This window comes from Microplitis demolitor, chromosome 3, assembly GCF_026212275.2.
Source record: "Microplitis demolitor isolate Queensland-Clemson2020A chromosome 3, iyMicDemo2.1a, whole genome shotgun sequence".
NCBI classification, from domain to species: Eukaryota; Metazoa; Arthropoda; class Insecta; order Hymenoptera; family Braconidae; genus Microplitis; species Microplitis demolitor.
In genome coordinates, this window is record NC_068547.1 from 22,973,117 (window position 1) to 22,995,783 (window position 22,667).

At 28.9% G+C, this 22,667-nt stretch overlaps 3 protein-coding genes across 4 annotated transcripts; 1 reads left to right on the plus strand and 2 right to left on the minus strand.

The window, feature by feature from the left end:
* The first annotated feature begins 3 nt into the window (after positions 1-3).
* LOC103575213 (chitinase domain-containing protein 1) lies at positions 4-22,441 on the plus strand. 2 transcript variants are annotated; one of them, XM_053737622.1, is made up of 10 exons: positions 2,051-2,136; positions 10,633-10,746; positions 10,820-10,887; positions 13,001-13,754; positions 17,559-17,683; positions 18,331-18,441; positions 19,053-19,214; positions 19,836-19,921; positions 20,313-20,429; positions 21,252-22,441. In XM_053737622.1, the coding sequence occupies exons 4-10, from the start codon at positions 13,526-13,528 to the stop codon at positions 21,436-21,438; spliced, it is 1,017 nt and encodes a 338-aa protein (XP_053593597.1). In that variant the 5' UTR covers positions 2,051-2,136; positions 10,633-10,746; positions 10,820-10,887; positions 13,001-13,525; the 3' UTR covers positions 21,439-22,441. The 2 variants fall into 2 exon arrangements, with proteins under 2 accessions (XP_008553138.1, XP_053593597.1); XM_008554916.2 differs by lacking the exons at positions 10,633-10,746; positions 10,820-10,887; positions 13,001-13,754; ... (4 more) ...; positions 20,313-20,429; positions 21,252-22,441 and adding exons at positions 4-610; positions 690-836; positions 917-1,091; ... (2 more) ...; positions 1,578-1,910; positions 2,267-2,370 and having other exon boundaries at positions 1,992-2,136.
* Positions 2,143-5,360, minus strand: LOC103575214 (short-chain dehydrogenase/reductase family 16C member 6). Its single transcript, XM_008554917.3, has 7 exons — positions 4,548-5,360; positions 3,554-3,678; positions 3,351-3,461; positions 3,102-3,263; positions 2,902-2,984; positions 2,703-2,819; positions 2,143-2,336 (listed from the first exon to the last, which is right to left on the minus strand). The coding sequence occupies exons 1-7, from the start codon at positions 4,783-4,785 to the stop codon at positions 2,216-2,218; spliced, it is 957 nt and encodes a 318-aa protein (XP_008553139.1). The 5' UTR covers positions 4,786-5,360; the 3' UTR covers positions 2,143-2,215.
* LOC103575234 (uncharacterized) lies at positions 6,751-9,363 on the minus strand. Its single transcript, XM_008554940.1, has 7 exons — positions 9,170-9,363; positions 8,385-8,946; positions 7,920-8,312; positions 7,615-7,810; positions 7,300-7,521; positions 6,994-7,218; positions 6,751-6,923 (listed from the first exon to the last, which is right to left on the minus strand). Exons 1-7 carry the CDS (start codon positions 9,361-9,363, stop codon positions 6,751-6,753), a joined length of 1,965 nt encoding a protein of 654 aa, XP_008553162.1.
* Positions 22,442-22,667: the final 226 nt, after the last annotated feature.

Genomic DNA, 22,667 nt, shown 5'->3' on the forward strand with positions numbered 1-22,667 from the left:
AAAAAAAACCAAAAACCTAAAAATTTGCACTTGTAGAAAATTTAAAAACCTACAGGCGCAATTATTGGAAATTTTGCTTTATAATTTTGAAAAATTCAAAAATTAAACGTCAGCTAAATTCACATCATGGCGTTTCAGTAGATTGAGGTCTGGGTTTTTTATCTCATACATATTTAAAATTTTATTTTTATTCCAAATTCTAAATACTTGTTGCTGAAAATTTTTTCTTTTTCAAAAAAGAAAGTTTGCCGCAATTTTTTTTTTAAACAGATTTCTTACAAATTCAAAAAAATTTCTCAATTTCAAATAAATTTTCCCGGATATCTGAACAGAATTTTAATTTTCGAGTAGCAGTCAGCTGATGACGAACACACAACATTGTACCGGCATGTATACACAAAACTCATATATTTAAACCTAGATGTTCTTATTGTCGACATATTAAAGCAAACAATTATATATTTATTCAAAACAATATTTATTTATACACAAAATAATTATGAACGTATGGTTTTTATTTATAACCCTGACGTTGGTTATAACAACAGACTGTACGTTGTCACCACGTACTGATAAACCAAAAAAAGACAAAGGAAAAACAGAGATCAAGGTACTAATCACATATTTAAACATATGAAATATTAATATATGTTTTAATGATAATTAATATTAGATTTTATTATTGACAGAAAGGGCCAGTTGATGATAATGTATTCGACCGAGACCTAGTTGTTCAAGACCCCAAGATTCATGACATCATCAAACAATCTGGTCTTTATTACAAAGACACCAAGAAGAGACACTTCAACAATGACGTCCTGGGCTACATAACTCCAGTAATTTATTTGTTTTCTCGTATTCACTTTATTTAAATTCATAAGTAGGCTACTTTTTAAAATGGTTTAAAAATTTCCAGTGGAACGGTGAAGGTCTTGATGTAGCAAAGACATTTCATGGTAAATTAACTCTCGTATCTCCAGTATGGTTTACTATACCAAGTGCTGGCAAGTTTCAAATTCCTACTCATGATGTACAGAAGAAGTGGCTCAAAGATATGAAAGCTGCCAATGAAGGAAACCATACTGTCAAAAGTATTTAATCATCTCTGTTAATTACCAGCACTAGAAACTCTTTTATTATTATTATTTTAAATAATTTAATTTATTATTATTACAGTCCTACCCCGAGTTTTGTTCGAACAGTGGTCAGCAAGTGATATATCTTCACTGAATTCTGATGTTCAAAAAAAAAATCAACTTATTTCTGCTCTCAGTGAAACAGCTAAAGTAATTATTCCATAATTAACAATTGCCAGCAATTAATTCATTTAATTAACTAAATTTTTTACTTTCTAGACATTCCAGTTTCATGGATACGTACTAGAAATATGGAATCAATTTATTTATACAGGAGCTAAATCAAAAGTTGTTGTAAATTTAATAAAATCATTAGCTAAGAGACTTAAGAATAAAAACTTGCAAGTAATTTTAGCTATTCCACCAGCGCAAGGGTAAATTTATTATCATTTTCATTATTTAGTAATTTATTTATTTAATAAAAATATCAACTTTATTTAGACCTCCAGGGCAAATATTTTCACAAACACAATTTGAAGAATTGTCACCTTCCATTGATTATTTTTCGTTGATGACCTACGACTTTTCAAGCGTCCAACGACCCGGACCGAACAGTCCCTTCGAATGGGCACGTGATTGCGTCGAAAAATTAGTACCCGACGATGACGATCCAAAACGATCTCAAATTTTAATGGGTCTGAATTTCTACGGCAATAATTACACGCCGGATGGCGGTGGTGCTATTTTAGGATCCCAGTACATAAAAATACTCGATTCCTACAAAGGAAAAATTCAATGGGACGAACAAAGTAAAGAGCACTTGTTCGAATACCGGTAAATTTATTTATCAATAAATATTTTAATTAATCCAACAAATACAATATTATAATTATTATTATAATTTTTACAATTTAGATCATCAGCAGCCAGTGGTTATATATTTTATCCCACGCTCTATTCACTTCAACAACGGATAGATTTAGCCCGAGAATTAGGAACAGGATTGTCCATTTGGGAACTTGGACAAGGTCTAAACTATTTTTACGACTTATTATAATATGTAAGTACTCTCAGTCTTCACCACTATCAATAATTATTAAAATTAAATCAAAAGTTTAATTAAATCTAAACTTATTCTATCAATATTTATTTATACGATCATAATTGTGCATGTTCTCGTTTTTCTGTAGCATCATCATGGTCTGTGGTCCTTTTATGATGTTGTACATCAAAGCCCAACAGAGTTTCGATGGTAGCCAGCTAAAAAAAAATATATTTTCTACATTAAAAGTTACTTTTAACAAAACTGAGTACACAAAATATTATTTTTTCACCATACCTGCGCCGGAAGTTTAAATTCCTGCCTGTTTCGAGAGAACAAAGTCATTCTTTTCTCTTATCAAAGCAACAGATTAAAATAAACTTCGCGCCATTCCCACAAACAGGAAAAAATTTAAACTTTCAGCTGCAGATTGTGAAAAATTATCTGCACACCACGGAGAAAGGTACGTTATCCCAATTCGCGTGTTTGCCACACGCAGGCAATTATACACGTGGATTGAAATCTCCTACTTTCCTCCCTAGGTGGGTAATACACTACAAATTTAAATCTTTAAAAGTCTTAACCTTTTGAGCGGCAAAAAATATTTAGTACTTATTGGCATCGTAACATTTATTTGATTAGTCAGTATGCCAGCAACGACTTCATCTGCTACGTACTCAGGCTCGAGCATGGGTAACAATCTAAAGTAGTGGGAAATTATTACTATTTGAAAGACTGAGTCAATTTTAAATAATCCATCAAGTTACGCAATGTGTTATTTACCTCGGCTTAACACCTGGAAACATTCCTGTGTTTATAAAATACGGGCAAACTAAAGTCGTATTAATTCCATGGTATCCGTGTACCTTTTAAAAAAAAAAAAAAAAAAAAAAAAAAAAAAAAAAAAAAATGAATAGAAATTTAAAATGTTTAATTTAATTACACAATAATAATTTTTTAAAAGTCGCTTCATTTTTACTTACTTTCAATTCTGTAAAAAGACTCTCGTGGTAGCCAATTGCTGCAAATTTAGTCGCTGAATAATCAGTACAATTATAAGTACCCAGTAATCCCGCGACACTTGCAATAGTGACAATGTGGCCATGGTTTTCTTTCATCATTTCTTTCATAAATGATTTATTTATCTGTAAATTATTAAATATTTTATTTCAAAAATGAAATAATAATTAATTTATAAATAAATATTTAAAGAATCTGATGGATTTGTTTACCCAATAATGCGAGAGTATATTAACTTTGAAAGTCTTTTCGATTTCGTCATCTGGGAGGTTCATAAAAGTTTTACCGCACACGTAACCAGCGTTGTTGACAATTATTGTGATCTGCGTGGTAATAAAAAATTGTTAGGAAAATTTAAATAAATAAATATTTATTTAAAATAAGTATATTTATATTTAAATTTAAATCTCCATACATTTCCCACTTCCACTTGCACTGTTTTAGCAACGCGATAAATTTCTTTTTTGTTACTGATATCGCAAACATATCCAGTACATTTACCACCCTGGCTTTTAATTTCCTCTACGACGTCTTTAATCCCTGCAGAAAATATATTAATTTAATCAATTATATTATAATATTGTATATTGATATGCTAATTTCATGCGTGACCAGTTAATTTTCATAACCCGAACGTGTTTCTGAATAGTAATTACTTCGTCAGCAATTATTGTTGCAAAATAATATAGTTAAATATTCATAGCAATTTATTTCTGTGGTCAGTACAACTTTATTTTATTTTCTACTTGTTGAAGTCGAGTATCCGTTTATAATTTATTGAAATCGCCACTTAGAGACAATCGAATATAATTTATCTTTCACTCTAAAAGCGGTAATTCATTTTTTTTCATTAAATAATTTATTCATTAACTTTTTTAATTATTTTTATTGAGATTATCATCGGAAACTTTCACATTTATGGCTCACATCATTAAAATAAAATAGAAAATTATTATACATGGGTATTAAGTAATAATTTAAAAAAAAAATCAGTCTTGAATTTTTCTTTTTTTTTAAAATTATTTTCAAATTCCAGGACGTAATTTTTTATGATTTTATCAAATCTTGATTACTTTTATAGTTTCTTAATGATTAAAGTAATGATACCCTGCGTTTATGCAATTTCAATAAAATTATCTCGCCATTAATGCGCAGTAAAGATAAAAATGTTATTCAATTTATCGGGAATTAGAAACATGAAAATCCAAATAAAATTAAACTTTCGCGGAATATTTATCACAATAGCATGAGCATTGAATACAATCACTGAGATCAACATACAATGAGATACTTTCTCTGTCCTCAATGAAAAAAATCAATTTATTTTTATTTTATTTGCATTTCAAGGATCTGAGATGCGGGTCATTGATATTTTTTTTATATTGATTACTATTATTTTTATTGCTCACCCGATTTATTGATATCCCATATCACGACGTGAGCTCCGAGAGCCGCTAATTTCAAAGCGATCAATCTTCCTAAACCACCCGCACCTCCAGTGACTAATGCGACTTCACCTTGAATACTTTTGCTTCGATATTTTCGTGGTATCAAACTCAAAAAAAATGACTCAGTTATATATACAACCGACAGCCACAAAAATACTAAAGTGTCATACAAAATATTTAATCCTTCTTTGAAATCCATTTTCCAGTAAAATCAGTCGATGCCAAATTTTTGCTAAAATTCTGCTCAAATCAGCTCTTTATTTAAAATTTGAACCTGGTGTAATTTTTACACTTTCAATCACATCACTTTTTGGATATTTAATTTAACTGGTAATAGAAATTTTCAAACAATTTCAATCAGGTTTTCACTAGTTTCATAATTAATTTCTCAATATATTAATTTAAGTTTTATCAGAGCCCGAAAAAATTAAATAAATTTATTCTCCCAGTTTTTGAATAATTTAATTTAAAAAATTAAGAGTAGGCAATTTAAGTAGACACAATAATCAGGGTTGCATTCACTCGGAGTGACAATTGTTGACTGTAGGTCTGCGTAAAGAAAATATCTTGAATTGCCTGGTGAAGATCTCCGGTACCCTGACTTGCCACAGCTCAGGAGAGTTTCGGCCTCGTATGGCAATCGAACATGAACAGAAACCGAATGCGCGTTGCATTGTGCGGCCAAGGTTTTGCATTTGAAAACAATAAAAACAATCTTCTCCAGAATATTTTTTTATTCATATCTTATATATAAATATGCAATTGTATAAACAGATAAGTTGTACTTTAATTAAATAAATGATGGGTTCAGTAAATGGACTTTTCTCCTTTTTGGTGAAAGGAACCTCCCACTATTAAAAGTCGGTCAACTATCTCTATGTATATAATATTTATACGCATCTACTGAGTGCATTGTCAATTGTAGTTTTTAGTTGAAAAAATATACTAATATTTACTTAACTAAATAATCATTAAATGCTTCAATACTTTTTAAATGTAAATTTCTCTCAATTTAAATTATTGACTACTGACAATGTAACTTCAAATGTCAATGAAATTATAATGAGTCATGATTATAAAATACTTAAATTATGCTTCTTAAAATTAATATTTGTATGCTTATATTTATTAAATATAGATATACAAATATATGAGTGATTGGGTACTAGTTCCCTGAAATTAGAAAAATTTAAAATTATTAATAAATAGAGTAAATAATCAATAAAATAAAATTTTAAAAAAATGCGCATTTTAAAAATTTCAAAATTAATAAGTGCATATTTTCCAAATATTTTTTTAAAAAATATTTACTTTATTTATTTATAATTTTTAATTTGTCTGATGTCTGCTACATCACACTCAGCGTACATAGACATTAAATTCATTAGACGATTGTAAAAAATACTTGACCTGTGTTTAAAAAAATAAACAACGAAAATAGTATAACGGTCTAGGTTGAAAAGTCGTGGTTTATTGTCTATAGAATCTACGTGCTTGAATAACTAACGGGTTATATGATTATCGTTACCGTAAAGACGGAATTTCCACGTCTTTTTTTAGATACGTAATGATATGGGAAGAGTTGATGACAAAAATAGAGAACTTGGAAATTTCTAATACTTTGTAGCATAGTAATAAAAAAAATTCCATTACGTTAAATAGATTCCAAGCTATGGGAAAGGTGGTGATTTAGGTGCATGATACAGACAGGTAATGCTAATCTATGAGCAGGTTCGTGGAAATAAGTAGGTCAATTAAAGGAAAGTTACAACTCAACGTGGACTATTGCATGCATGCTCTGTTTATATCCTAGGGTGATATCATTTGTAAACGTTGTCTGGTATTTACAAGAGTGTGAAGTGTCAACTATTTACTTACCAACGAGCTAAGTATTGCATATTAATTACAAAAAAAAAATTATTTCCATATTTATATACACATAATTATAAATACGATCATAATTACACATACGCAAATCTTTTCGAAAGAGCAAACAAAAATCCCGGGTTATTTGTACTAGAGAACTTCTTTGCCAATCACCGATAATTTATCATACAGTGTTGGGAATCACAGGCGATCCTGAAACTCGATGGTAAGCCAGGAAGTTTTCTTTTTAAATATTAGACATTCAACACTTATTTAAATTCAAATGTAATTCAATTGTTTACATTTTCCCGCGAGCTTTCGGATTTGATTTATGAATAGACGGCACGAAATTTCCACATTTTGGAAAACCTTCAGGAGTAGGTGGTAAATCTTTTTGATCACCAACTCGGAAAACTAAAGCCATACCATTGTACAAGTGTGGAAGAAAATGACAATGAAAGAGCCACCAGCCTGAAATAAATTTGGAAAATTTTTAACCAAAAGTGGGAAAATATATTTTTAAATCCTAGTAAATATTCACCTGGGTTATCAGCGATGAATCGGGCAATCGTATAACCTTCCGACGGAACAGCTAACGTGTCTTTGGTTGGCGGTCTATTGTGAGAAGACAGATATTCTTTTCTGTCAAGTTCAATTCCTTGTTTAATGTTACTTTCAGTAAGATTTACTTTCGACAATAATCCCTGGGCTAGTACATGAAAACCGAACCCGTGTAAATGGAACGGGTGAGATATCCCAGTAGGACCTGTGATGTTGCATTAAAAAAATAGGGTTCAGTAATTTATCTAGATTTTTTAGTTGATTCACTTAGAAGTTAGTAGTGTACCAGATACATCCACAAGCATAAGATCCACGACAGCATTAAGCGGAATGTTTATGACATGTGAACAATGACAAATTGGACTATTTAAACATCGGGCAGGTAAATTTGTTTTGTTGCAAATATATCCGTCAGGAATGTCGCTGAGTTGACTGATAAAAGGTGACGGGGGATTGATATGTGAAATACCAGCCATCGTTGCACCAAAACTCTCATCACCACTAGGAACTAAAATAATTTTTTATCTGTTAGATTGAGGCAGATTAATTTTATCAGGCGATATATTAAAATATGGGTAAGACATATTAGTAAAAGTATTACCAATAAAACGTTTATATGTATTTGGTTCGAAAAGATGATTGTCATCATAGAGATGAAAAGTAAACGGCAAATATAACTGCATGTCTGATTCTTTACGGAGAATCCGTGGATGAATACTATCAATGGATTCTAGATTTTTTATGCAAACAACATCAGTACGATTGCCGTGACAAACTTCATTTACTTCATTAAAAATCTATACAAAAAAAAAAAAAAAAAAAAAAAACATCATTAAATATCATTTTTGAGAAGATTTTAGAAAACTAAAATATTTCACTCAAACTTTGTTACAAAAAATAACTTACGATTCCAGAGGGAAGGGGTGAATCATATGATGGTTTTGGAGTTTGTGGTGAATCTAATTCTGAACCAATGTAACGTAAAATCGCATGCTGCTGAACTTTTTTATGAGCACAGACACCGAAACCGCGAAAATGTATCCAATAACTCCGATTTCCTGATTGAGAAGCATTGATAATGAAATCGACGCGCTCAGCTGAAAATGTCGTTATTGTTGTAACAATACGTGGTACAATATCTTCTCCGTCGACTGCAATTATTGTGAGATTGTGATCTTGAATTGTCATTTGGACAGGACAGTTGAAACTGCCTCCGTTTATCAAACGAATACGATAACGCATACCAGGCTTAACATTATAAACAGCTAATGGAGTTGATGTTTCATTTCCCAGTGAATCCTAAAATAAAATGAAAAAAACCCTTTGAAACCATCACTTGGAATCATAATTCAAAAATATTAATGAGTTTACCGTGTATTGTCCTTTGCCATTAACGAGAATATTATCAGGGTCCTGTCCAAGATTTCGGAAAGTAGTACCCGGAAAATAAGACGGAATATTTTTGTGCATCCAATCAGAAATAAACATGACATTATCCAATCCATCATAATCATAGAGTTTTTTGTTCGGTTCCTTTGATTTTGGCTGACGAATGACAATCGCTCCATGAAGTCCTTCGGCTTTGTGAAGACCTGAATGAGCATGCCAAAAATGGGTACCAGGATTCTGTGCTCGCCACTGGTATCTAAATGTTGAACCCTCATTTATCGGACACTGAGTGAGGAAAGGCACTCCATCATAATGTTGCCAGTCTCTTTGATAAATACCATGCCAATGAATACCCAGTGCGTTTCCGGCTACCTTGTTGGTTACATCGACAACTACAAAATCACCCAAACAAATTTGAATTGCTGGTCCTGGGTACATTCTATTTACGGTAATTATTCCCGACAAATCCATTCCATCAACCAAAATACACTGACAGTCACTTGAAACTGATGTATTTGTAGTCGGCTTACATAGTTTACAAGCACTAGAACAATCAGCATTCAAATTAAAATAATTAAATAAAATTCACTGGTGAGATGTTAATTTTGACATGAGTTATGTGTTAATTTTTTTTACTGACAGTATTCAAATTACGCCTGACATAAATTTACGAAACATTCTATCAATTAATAAGATTTTTTAAACTTACTAATGATTAAAATTATTATGGTAATTTTGTTGCGCAACAATAAACAAGTATTTTTTACCCGCCAAAAGTATGATAATATTCTACAGTCCACTGAAAGTGGCAGGTCTTTGGTTTTTTCCCTGGTTTGCAAGGCCGCGCACATTCCTCTGGAGTCGATAATTTTTTCGCTTCTTCGACGCTCAATTCATCGTAATAAATAGTATGATTTTCCCATGAAGATGATGCTTTTGAATACGTTTTCCACTTCTCCATATATTCTGTTGGATTAAATTTTAAAAATTCAAAGTATACCAATACTATACACTTATTTCCAAAATTTCTAAAAAAAGAAGGTCAGCGTGTTTTGAAATAAACTCAAATTTATTCGCTAAGAAAAATGGTTTTGAATGAAGTCTTCAAATTTATCACCAAAATATATATCAGATTAAAATTTTACAATGACGGAAGAAAATACAATATTTCTAAGTCATTTTTTTTTTAAGTGTAGTGTTGATCGCTAATTTGTTAAAATAAATATATAAATTAAATACATACTTTCAATTTTATTGAAATCAGTTTTATAAAATTTAGTTTTATTGAATTCAGTTTTACGATCACTTGCCACAACGATAATTGAAAAATTTATAATCAAAACAAACAAACTAAGGAAAAAAAATTTGGTATTCATATTTGAATGTAACTGAGGATTTAATCGCTACCGAAAAAAATTTATTCAAAAGACACCGATTAAATATTCATCATAATCCTTTTATATATATATTGCCTTGATCATCAAACAAGATAAATATAATATATGTCATGTCTACAGCTTACGCTCACTATAAACAATAAAAATATATTTGTTTGTATTAAAAACAATAAATCTATACATCAAAGCTAAATTTAAAAAATTAACGTCGACTAAAATTTTAAACACATAATTTAAGTAATAAAAATATTTTACAAATATATCATCAAGTAAAAAAATAGCAAAGTCTTGACGATAAATTTTTGGATTTAATAACGTGATTTATTGTACAGGAAAAATAATAAATATTATTAATTTTAAATATAAATACAAAATAAATAAACTCTAATTGTAACCGCACTCAGTGAATGTTGAAAACTTATTTGATTTATTGAATTAATTAAACGATCTTCAATAAATTATTTAAAGTTCAAAACACCGAATCGATAACAATCAAAATTATCTTATCGATAAATTTTTAATTAATCATATAGATTATTTTTAATTAATCATATAATAAATAATTCATGATCCTGAAGTTAGCAGACAACAATTTTCGGATTTCTTTTCCAACAACTCAATTGCAAAAAAAAACTAAAAATACGCGGATGTAGAAAATTAAAAAAGTTGTAGCTGAAATTTTAAATTTTATAATTTATCATTTTTAAAAAAATCCAAAAATTAATAGACCTTGGCTAACTTCAGTATCATAATTATTCATTATATTATTGGTGATGAGATTTGAACCAATACATTCTCGTACATAAAATAACGTCATGCACATGCAATTTAAGTTCCAGTGGCCGGATTTCTGGAGAGGTGAGCGCATTCCCCCAGGTGGTATCTCATCAGCGTTCACTCATCGTGTGGCTAGAATTCTATCCAGAAACAAGCGGATAATAACATAAGTAAGTAACTTCAAATAAAAAAGTCCTTTCAGTATCTTGTATTATATTATACTCACAACTTATATATACTCAGTCGTTTCTGACCAGTCACTCAGACTCCAGCAACCTCAACATTCATCATCTACATCCATCTTATCAAAGGTACTAGCAAATCTAATAAAATAGTTACATAATTCTATTAGTATTGTTAATATATTCATAATAATTATCAATTAACAATTAATCTTCAATTGTAAAGATTATCTATCTCATACATTATTCATAAATTACTTATTTCCTCGCAATTTGTGTTGATGATTTTTTTATAGCTGCGTATAAATTCATTAATGTCACAGCAAAAACAACAAATTATTCATTTTTTTTTAATTTGAGATTTTTCTATTTTTTTTCCAAGTAGATGTGGAACGTCGATTATTCATTAATATTAAAACTATAAAATCTGTGATTAGATATTTTTTGTCCTATAGTTCAAGATCAATTTTTTTTGCTTATGAATAATAACTAAAATTCCAAGAATATTATATATAGTTTAAGGATAAGTTTTTTTTTTGCAAATGGACATGACGAATGAATCGCAAATTAATGGTCTAACCATCTCATTAGAATACTTAAAACTTTCACTGTAACGTTGCGTTGTATGTTACAACAAGTAGAAAAGATAAGCGCGTGCATTGTCACTAAACACTTTTTTTTGTTTCTTTATGACTCTCTCGCATAATAATATCTATAAATATATACTAAATATTCATATTTATAAATAAAATTAACTACGGAATTTAAAAGTTACTTTACTCGTTTATAAAATTGTAACGTAGAAACAACACCAAACAATTCGTGACCTTAGCATATAAATAAATTTTTTATTTTCATTTCGCAACAGCGATTTATTGCAGAGAATCGCAATAAATTTTTTATTAATCGATAAAAATATTTTCGCTGGTATCAGTGCGATAATTTTTATTTTTTGGCATTGAAATCTGGTGTAATTGAGTGTTTTTGATTTACTCATTAATCAAAAAGAGTGAAATGAGTCAGTTTTTCAAATTAGTCTTTTCGCGGGTTAATTTAAAATGTATTTGAATTTTTTTTTAATTTCAAGTTTCTTAAAATAACATATTTATCATTATTTATACACGGTTGAGTGGTTTTCAGTTTTTTTTTCATCTTCGAATGCAAATACTTGATTTTAATATTCTATACTGTATATATTATTATTTTAATTATTATGGTCCACATGTGCATTATGGGAGAATATATTTAAGTAAAAGAGGACAGTTATAATTCAAGATTTTTTTTGCTAAAAAAAATGAAAGTACTCAAGGTACTCAAGATTTGGCGATAGATTATTAGAAAGTAAGTTGCAGAAAATATGTGACATTGCAATGCGAACAAGTGTATTAATATTATCAGGGTAAAGGTAAACAGGATAAATGGTTTTAAGAAAATGTTCTTATATTACGTGACCGTGACACAAAATTTAAATATCTGACACACTTAAAGTACATTTTATTTTTCAACAATCGAATTATTGATGATAATCTTGGGTGGAAATTTTCTCTCTTCGATCGAGCATAATTAGAGCACAAATAATAGAAAAAAATGAATAGTAAAAATAAAAATAATTTCAATTCGCTTGATTTCTCTTTACTCTTCACTTTGATTGCATATCCGGCGATCTCGCGGGCTGTGAGCACGGCAAAAGAGAACGGACTGAAAAATTTTTGTGGCCTTGGCTGTCTCGGAATTACGTTTAAGAGCAAGATATACTGGAGTTTTCATATCATAATCATTTTATTTATTTTTTTATCTCTAGTATCTCTAGTATAATCACATCATTATTGTTTTTTTTTTTTTTTTATTTACTTTAAATTATAATAATAAAACTCCAAATTGAAATTGACGGACTATTATTTTATATTTTAGCCGTCTGAAATTATTTTTTGATTAATGTGCCCAACTTGCCCTTGAAAAAATATAAAATTTGTATAAATTAAAAATATCAAAAGTCAGTAATTTTTTTTTACTAAAAAACTGAACTATTAGTTTCCTCTTAACTTTTTTGCTAAAACTTTTTCATTGCAGTGTAAGTCAAAATTTTTTTGTAGGCATTACATAAATTATAGATCATTATAAAAATGAATATCAGACTTTGAAAACATGTATATAAATTACTAAAAATGTCATGTTTATGACATTAATTACATATACTTATTATTTTTTTTTTTTTTTGTAAATAAAAACTTTTTTGTCCTAGAGAACTGGTACACTTATACAAGCGAGGTTAGATGAACATGGATCAGCAGTGTCTTAGTGAGCGTCCTGTCCGGTTTTGTTATAAATTATGATTACGATATGTAGTGCGAGTACTTGTGCTAAGTGACCGGGAAAATAAATAAAAAAATAATAGAGGTATAGAGAGTAAAGTAGTAAGCACGTGGCGGTACACCAACAGAACCGAGAGCGTTCGAGTTCGCCCGATCACTCGCCACCAGGCTGCCACTACTTCCATCTGGTACCACCTCTTATTGGATAACAACTGCCAGACCCCAAGTCTTTTCTGCTACCACCGTTGATCCAACGTCGTTCAGTAGATACTTTTTTACCCTATTCCAATCGGCCAGCAACTCTCCCAGTATCAGGTTCTTAACTTACGTTACTCGTGGATGGACCAAATAATCGTGATGATTACTTCCTTACTAGAAATTTAATTACAATATTTTAATATTTACTCTAGTGATTTTTAATTTAACTTTTAGTATTCGTATAATTGTTTTTAAAAATGTCGTTCATACGTTCGGCTGGTGATATTATTGGATTTCTTCTGTTATCGTTGATCACAATCATTGAGTCAATGATAAAATCATTGATTCCGAAGAAATATAAAATGAAAAGTGTCGCGGGTGAAATCGCCCTCGTTACCGGGGGTGGCGGAGGACTTGGAAGGCTTCTTTCATTACGGCTCGCTAATTTGGGTGCTACCGTTGTCGTCTGGGACATCAACGAAAACGGTAAATTATTTTAATACTTATTTATAGAAAAACACACATATCATTTCTTATTTAAATTTATATTCAAATAATCAAACTACAGAAATTCGTCCACACTCATGATAATTTTTCTACCTTTATCTATTTTTGGATACATGTATACGCATATTTTTTTTTTAACATTTATTTTTTCACAGTAAAATTTCAAATATTCTGTAACAACCCAAAATAAAATTACAACTTTCCTGTTGTTCTTAAGAATCGTTAAAAAAAAAAAGTAAATAATAATATTTTGTTTCAGTAATTTTTATTATTACAAATAACTAAGACAAGAAATTTAAGTAAACAATTAATTGAATGTCATTACAATGAAAAATATAAATAATCATTTAATTATAACTTTAAAATGAAGATAAAAAATTTTTTTACGTATCAACTAAAAAAATTTCCATACACAATAAAAATGACTTGAAGACAATCTCGATAAAATTATAGCACAAGTACAAAGTACACGATAACCCGTAATTTAAGTATAATCTAGAGTATACACTTGACAATTTATTTATACTTTTTCGCAACAATAACAAATAACTCCATGTGTAGTTGCACTCTCTTTTAAAACTCGGCCTTACAAGCTAATTGTATTTAAACCAATACCTACTTCTAGTATTTTCTGTATTTAACATTTTGTCTCGCGATTGCGAGAGTAAAGTAGCATTTATGGTACACACGAGTGTGTACTCTTGCATTGCTTGCGAGTATAAATTGTGCAAGAAAATTAACTCTCTGTATATCTACATCATTTGACATATACACTTATGATAATTATAAACAATGTGTACAATTAAAATATTTTTAAAAATAAAAATCTGCAGCTATGATGAAAGAAAAAATCACCGACTCATAAATAAATAAAACAAACCAATGAATAATATTTATAAATTTTATATAGTTTATGGTGAGAAGCGCACTTTATTTCATTCAATAAAACACTATAATATTATTGACATAGTTAATGGTATTATAGAGGTAATTTCGATAAAAATATTCAATTCACGTTAAATGTTCAAATAAAAAAATAACGTCATTGACCCACTCAAGAGTCGTTAACATCAATTGACATGACCTTTTCCAGATAAAATTATGGTTTTTTTTTGTATCATTCAAATTTAGTTTATCGCCATATATATAATTCTGTACATATTCTTTATTTATTTTTTTTTTTTACATAAAAAATCATGCTCTATGTTTTAAAACATCGAGTAGGTTTCCAAAATACTTTTTATTCAAAAATTTGTGTTTGAGTATATATACATATAAGGTATACAGAGCTTTATTATCACGAGCGCCGATAATGTTTATCAGACCTCAATTATGTCAAGTTTTGTTTTTGAATGATTTTCTTGATCAAGTTCAAAGATATAATGAGCAGAGTCGGTTGATTACTTTACAAATTATGGCCATTTAAAATTTTTGAACGAGAAATTTGACGTCTTCATTTTGTAGAAAGTAAACTGAACCTCGTAAACAAAACATTAATTTCATTTTTATTTTATAAGAGAGGGTCGTACTTTTCTCTCTATCGCACTCAAGTCGATGAACGGGTTTATCTTTGTTGCTCTTGTGCAGTAAATGGAAACTTTGGCCGAGTTTTTCGAATATTATCAAACAATTAAAGCACACTTGGCTGGATGAGACAATAATCTATCAATGTTCGGTCTGTACTTTGTATTTAAAGATTTTATTTTTGAAAAAAACTCATACGAAATTATCTGATAACCCCTAATAATTTAATGGGATTTTATGGGTGTTCAAAGTTGCCAAAATAAAAAATAACTTCCATAACATTGTTCTTTTACAGCTTTTTAATGAAGTGACTCAACTTGATTCTATAAAAATCACACTAAAATAATTTTAAGTTTCGTTTGTTCAAATTCTTTCATTTTTCCCGATTTTATGTAAAAAAAAATTCAATACTCGATATAAATTTCAATTATTTAATTTTTTTGTTTTTTTAAAAAAATATTAATACATTCACATCTTCATCTTTATTTATATGAGATCAGTAAAAAAATATCGCTAATTTATGGATAAAAAAAAAGTAATTTAAATATTCCGTAATTTTTAAAAAATTACATAAATATACATAACGTTTTGATTAAAAAACAATTATTACGTATTAACCAAAAAAATTATTTTCAATTACAAAGGTTATGCTAAATTTTTTCTTCAATTGTTATAAAAGGTAATTTATTACCCATTAAAAAAAAGATTACAGCTCATTGTATTTTTTTTATATAATAAAAAAAAAAATACTGTTTCAAAATAAATATAATAGCAGTAATGGAGAAAAAAATTTTTCGTACGCATGTAGGTGGCAATAATTGATCACGCGTCACTGGGTGATGGCCCGAGGACGTAACAGTTTACGTTATGTTGTAAAGATTGCAGGCAGTTGCGATCCTGCATAACGAGTTTCCTGTAAAACATCTCGATTACGATGTTCGATGACATTCGCACTCTTCAGTACGAAGGCTCACCCAATTTTCACAACAACACTACACTCGTTCGTCATTTAACTTTTAAATTCGAGTATTATATAATATTATTATGAATTGTATATTTGTATAACCGTGGCGATGTAAATATTTAAGTTAAACTAGAAAATTAATTATTTTAGCATTCGCAATTTGTCCATTCTCACTTTATACTCTTAAAAGAACTTATATATATATACGCGAGTAGAGAAGTAGCACGACGAGAAGTCAAGGCCCTGGTGTGAATACCTGCCTACGTAAGTCTACGCGGTCAACGGTGAAAACTGGTTAATAGTTACTTAAAAAAAAAATTATTTATAAAAAAATAACAACTATTATTAAATTTACTAAATACTTCATAAATAAGTTGCCCGGTTTTTGTGAATAACTCGCTTACAAAATCAAAAGTACAAAAACTTTGAACTTTGTTCTGCAACTTGAATTTTTTACCCTTCGCTCAGTGAACTGAAAGAATTTATTTAAATAATTCCCGCAATTTTTAATTTTATCATTTACCGACAGTAAATTTTATTTATTTTTGTGTAATCGAAAAAATTCGAGCAAGGATAAAACTTTCTAGTAACTACACACACAAACTTCTTATATACTAGCAATGAATTGCTATAAATTATTTATTTACTAAATATTACATTGACAATTAAAATTAATTTATTTGAGATTAAAGTCCACTGAGATTCAAATTATTCATTCAAAATCGGGAAAAAAGCTTAATCACAAAATCAATTAAAAATAATTTTATTGTGATCTTTTGATGAATCGATATATAATTTAAATTTATGGTAATTTATCTATCGACACTTTTCAATAGAGTATAAATTTATTTTTATTGAGTTATTTTGTCACAATGAATAGTAAAGTAAATAAATATTATGAAAGTGGCATTTAATGTTTTTATAATATTTAAATAACTGTTTATCTTCAGTTACCGAAAATGAAAATAAATAAATAAAATTTATTTGCAAATTTAAAAAACATGTACCCAGTATTTTATAATATTTAATATTACCTCCAGATTCCTATCTATGTCGTAATCCACCTGCTGCTAATTGTTGCATCGTGAAATCCCGTTGCGTACTTGGGATGAATTGTAATTTCCTCATCTCTTGCTAATTTGTCTAGAACACAACTAAGCCCAGCTCTTATGCTAATACACTTAATGTCTTTTTTTTACTTTAACTCATGTTATAATTAAATATTTAAATTACAAATTACTGCTCTAATTAAAGTTAAAAGCAACATAATTAAATATACATTTTTTTTCTTTCAGGAATTGATGAAACAGTTAAATTAGTACGCGCGGCTGGTGGAACATGTTACGGATACGTTTGCAATCTCTGTAGTCGTGAGGATGTGTATAAAAAAGCTGAAATTTTGAAAACCGAAGTCGGCGCGGTAAGAATTATATTTATTTAATAGAATTAGAATTAATAAATCATAAAAAAAGAAGCGAAAAAAGATGACTGACCCCACAAGGTCGGTCAATGGACTCTGATGTTCCTGTAAGTCGTCCGAACACCTCTTCTATTCTAACCATAGGTATATAGATACATACATATTAGTATCTATTTTTTTCTTCACTTCAAACAGACCCAGTAGTAGGCACAGATACTCATTCTCGTGACAATCGAATGGAACAACCGCGGGACGATATTACGAAAGTCCCCACGATACTATACCAATGATGTTACGCCACAAGATTGCAATAAGCAAACTTATACATGAATGATACGAATATAAGTTCTATTACTATCTCTGTCTTTTACTTTGTAATAATACACAATACTGACATTACCTGACGTTTAATAATTTTGAGATTTTTTTTTTTAATATTTCTAAAAATTACACCTATAGTTTTTTTAATTTTCTACATGTGCATATTTTTAGTTTCTTTTTTTTTTAATTAAATTGTTAAAAAAAAAATATTGACGTACAAATCAAGACTGATGAGTGGGGGGTCAGCCTCCATCTATCACTATTGTCATTTATATTTAAATAATAATAATATTTTAAATAAATGGTTGACTATTTTTGTGTTCCAGGTGTCAATATTGATCAACAATGCTGGAATTGTTACGGGAAAAAAATTTATGGAGACAGCTGATGAGCTCATTATCAAAACGATGGAAGTTAATACTATGGCGCATTTTTGGGTCAGTATAAATACAATAATTGAATAGATAAAGTAATGAAATTAAGGTCAGCCTGGGTTATATAAAGTACCGAGTTTTGTTAAAAGTAAAAAATACCTGGGGTTTTATATAAATTAAATTATGAAACTCGATACTTGAGACGGATTCATCTAGTAAAATTTATAAATAACTAGTGTAGTATTAAATAATTACAATATATAAAGTTATCCTCTTTCACTTGATGTAATAATGTGTGTTCTGGAGCCGCGATTAGTTCGCTAAAGAATTCAAGGACCACCAGTTAACTGTCCGACTAGAATTCGCGGTGAGAGGCATTGGTTCGGTTTCTTATATGTAAGTGAGCACGACATCTCTACTCGTTGCTATCAAGAGTTTGCGTTGGTCAGGTGTAGCACATGTATACAAACCGGTCAACCTGTAGGCGAAGTATATATACATACATATATAAAACCATTGCGACTTTATTCGCACGTATTTTAAACCTTACGAAATATCCGACCATCCAAATACAGGCACAGAGTTACAGTATTCAGTAGCGAATTATCTGCAATAAAATTTAACAAATGCTCAACAAAATTATTATTATTTTTATTTATGATTTTAATTTTCAGACTGTAAAGGCTTTTCTACCGACGATGATGGAAAAAAATAGCGGACACATTGTCAGTATCGCTAGTCTTGCTGGTCATGTTGGTGTTCCAAAACTTGTTGACTATTGCGCTTCGAAATTTGCTGCCGTCGGATTTGATGAAGCTCTGAGAATGGAACTTGAGGTATTTCATATATTTATTATCTATTTATTGACTCTGTTAAATTTTATCAGTTTTCAAAGATAATTGGCATGTAAATTTAATCAAACATGAATATCAATTTGATAACATAAGTAAAAAAGTCGAAGTATAATCTTTAGAGTTTGATTTTAATTAAAAAAATTTTTAAAATACAGTACTTACTTTTTTTTCAAGAAACCTTTAGTAGTTTTTTATAATTGTTCATTAGTCTTGCTATAAAATTTTTAGTAGGGAAGATTGGGGCATAATGGGCATGTTAAAAAAAAGGTTTATATACAGACGAGTCGCGTTATAAGTCCGGTTTGTATCTTTTTCTTTTAACCAGACTCGCGTTAACATGAGAGAGACACTAATAGGACTTATAACGCGACTCGACTGTATTATAAAAATAGAAGCTCATTTTGCCCCTCTCCTTTCTCTATTTATTTAATTTAATTAATTGACTTATGGATAAAAAAAAAATTAAAATACGTTGATTTTAATTTTTGACATTGATGACTTGGAAGTTGAATTTATGTGAAAATAAAGTATGCAACTAAGTTATAAGGTACAACGAAAATTTTCAACAGTGAAATTATCTGAGAAATGACTTTATTTGTTTAGGCTGATGGTTACAACAAAATATATACAACAGTAATATGTCCTTTTTTCATTCGCGCCACTGGTATGTTTGAAGATGTCGAAGCAAGGTATAATAATATTCAAATAAGATATCAATATTAAAATAATATTTCTACATGGGAACTTAATAAAATAATGTTGTTAAAAAACTAATTATTTTTCACGATAACTTTTTAGATTTATTTACTTCCTACATTCAAATGTTCTATAACATAACTAATTAACTAACAAATATATATCATCTCAGTTGATATATCTATTTGATTTAAATAAATCATTTTTACACGTAATTGAATACTACGTTTCCATAGTTATATAAATTATTATGTACAAAATCTTAAATGAATATCTCAGGTTTTAATTGATTTTGTAATTAAAAATTAAATAATAACTCCATATAAATAATTAAAAAAAAAATGCGTAAACTTGACGAAGAATTTTATAATTTTATTACTATAGATTTCTGCCGCCTTTGAGCCCAAATGTCGCTGCCGATCGTATTATAACAGCAATAAGATGTAACGAAAAATTTGCCATTATACCAGGCTACCTTCAAGGTCTTCTTGCAGCTAAATGGTAAGTTCCATATAGGATATAAGACGGTATCTTTGGAAAGAATCGATCGATTGAGACTTAGATTTGATCGAAAAGAAATAAATCGGTCGAGCAATTTACGAGTTATGCAACAAAAACTTTAAGAAAACACGAATGGTCGTCCATCCGGAAATTGTCAGAATAGTTTCATAGTACCTCAAAACGTCAAAATAACCAATAACTTCCCTTTGGTGAAAATTTTAAATTTTCACAGTGAGGAGTTGAAAAATTTTAATTTCAATAATGTGATAAAAGTATTCTTGAACACATTTTAAAAATTATTTCATCGCGTATTTTACAAATTATTGTATTCAAATTTTTCGTGACCAAAAACGGTACCTCTACCCTATTTATATACATATATATATAAATATTAACTAAATTCAAATCACACATCGCAGAAGATTACGTCACTGTGATACGTACGCGGACATGGTGTATTATATTGAAAAGTATATTAAAATATATTAAATAAATTATTTTACCATTACATCTAACAATGTTATAAAACTCGACTCGCGTGAGCAGAAGCCAGAGAGCTATCTAGTCGATACTCCGGCAACTCTGTTATTACACACTCCTTTACGGCAGATAATAACTCCCGGTTGAGGCTTTTCCTCATACAGCTCTACCTGATCGGACGTTAAGTTAAATTTACTTAGAAATAAAAATAGTATAAATAAAATAACCTGTATATCTTTCGTTTCCTGTTCAACCTAACGTAAATAACTTTATTTAGTGTAATTTTTTATATTTTTTTATTTATATTGAAGACTAATATTCTTTTATTGCTCTGTGTCATAGGATATTTCCGTGGAATTGTGTTGCGATGTTCCTTCGCGGGTTAGTAAGAGACGCGTCACCTCAACACGATCAACCAAAGAAAGCCTCAGACAATAATCAACCGGAGTATGAAGCATCTAAAGATCCCAATGGCGCACTTCATCAGCAGCTTACAAGACGTGTATCGAGTTCTGAGAGAAAACCATGAAATTACCTCAACTACTACTTCTACTACTTCTTCTTGTACTTCTTCTTTATATATATTACGGTTAATACGTAGAGTTATTTTTTACAATAATTATACGAGGTCTAAATAACAGACACTCGTGTTTTACTTGTTCACAGCGAAAGTAAAGTGAATAATATGGTTGTGATGTTAATAATGACGGGTCCAATGTGTTTTTAAATATTAAAATTTTTAAAATATATTATTATTATAAATAGTAAATAAAAGTAAGAAAAAGAAAATAAATAGAAACTCAGACCAATTACTTTTCTGATAAATGATATTAAACATATATATAATATATATTTAATTATGTTCTTTTAATTTTTATCAAGTCGTCAGCAATTTCCTCAGGATTTAGATTTGATTTTATTTTTTTTTGTATGTAATCAATGTAAATTTTTTAATGATTAATTGAAAAAATATTTGATTGCCTTTGAAATTAGTTATGAATAATTAATGTACATATTTAATATAATTAATATGTGGGATAAATATTAAAAATAATAAACAGTGCCGCCACTTGCCTCGGTGTTAATTGATACCGAACTGGTGATAATTATAACTTATAAAATTTTAAATCAATTATTTATTTCATAAACTATTTTTTAAACTAATGTACTTTCAAACCTATTATTATTTAAATGAGAAAACAACTATCTGGAAAATATTATTTAACGTCGCTAATTAGCGGTGACGATATAAAAATAAATAATTATCATCGGCCTTTGAATTATTATTTCTCGTTTAGCTGGAAGCGTTTAGAAATACTATAAAAATAATAAATTTTAATTAAATTATAATTATAAGAAATACTGAAAAGTGATAACTAATAAAAATAACCAATTACGTGTCTTAAAAATAATAATTTAAATAAAATATTTTTTACATCCACTTGAAAATTATTTACTGTAATTAAGTGCTGCAGGTGAAAGCATGACATGTACAAAATATATATATAGACCAATGTTTTTTTTAAATTACAAAAAATTGTTTCATTCATCAGTCGATCTACTAATTAGTTATTGTTCTTATGATTTATTACACATAATAATTATTGATGTACAAAAAATAAAAAAAAGCAATTGTGAAATTCTAAAAAAAATTACAATTGTAAAAAAAAGTTTATAAATGACTATTAAATTGCATCATATCATGAATTGTCATATAATGTTTTAGCCATTAAATATTTATATGATTTTATATTGTAC

Coding starts and splice junctions, on each gene's coding strand:
- LOC103575234 (XM_008554940.1), bottom strand. CDS start 9,363: ATGGAGAAGTGGAAAACGTATTCAAAAGCATCATCTTCATGGGAAAAT. Junction 7,522..7,614: donor TACATATAAACGTTTTATTG/GTAATACTTTTA, acceptor AAATTATTTTAG/TTCCTAGTGGTGATGAGAGT. Junction 6,924..6,993: donor ATTCATCGCTGATAACCCAG/GTGAATATTTAC, acceptor AATTTATTTCAG/GCTGGTGGCTCTTTCATTGT.
- LOC103575213 (XM_008554916.2), top strand. CDS start 500: ATGAACGTATGGTTTTTATTTATAACCCTGACGTTGGTTATAACAACA. Junction 611..689: donor AAGGAAAAACAGAGATCAAG/GTACTAATCACA, acceptor TATTATTGACAG/AAAGGGCCAGTTGATGATAA. Junction 1,287..1,355: donor CTCTCAGTGAAACAGCTAAA/GTAATTATTCCA, acceptor TTTACTTTCTAG/ACATTCCAGTTTCATGGATA.
- LOC103575214 (XM_008554917.3), bottom strand. CDS start 4,785: ATGGATTTCAAAGAAGGATTAAATATTTTGTATGACACTTTAGTATTT. Junction 3,679..4,547: donor ATGGGATATCAATAAATCGG/GTGAGCAATAAA, acceptor TATTTTCTGCAG/GGATTAAAGACGTCGTAGAG. Junction 2,820..2,901: donor TTTCCAGGTGTTAAGCCGAG/GTAAATAACACA, acceptor CCACTACTTTAG/ATTGTTACCCATGCTCGAGC.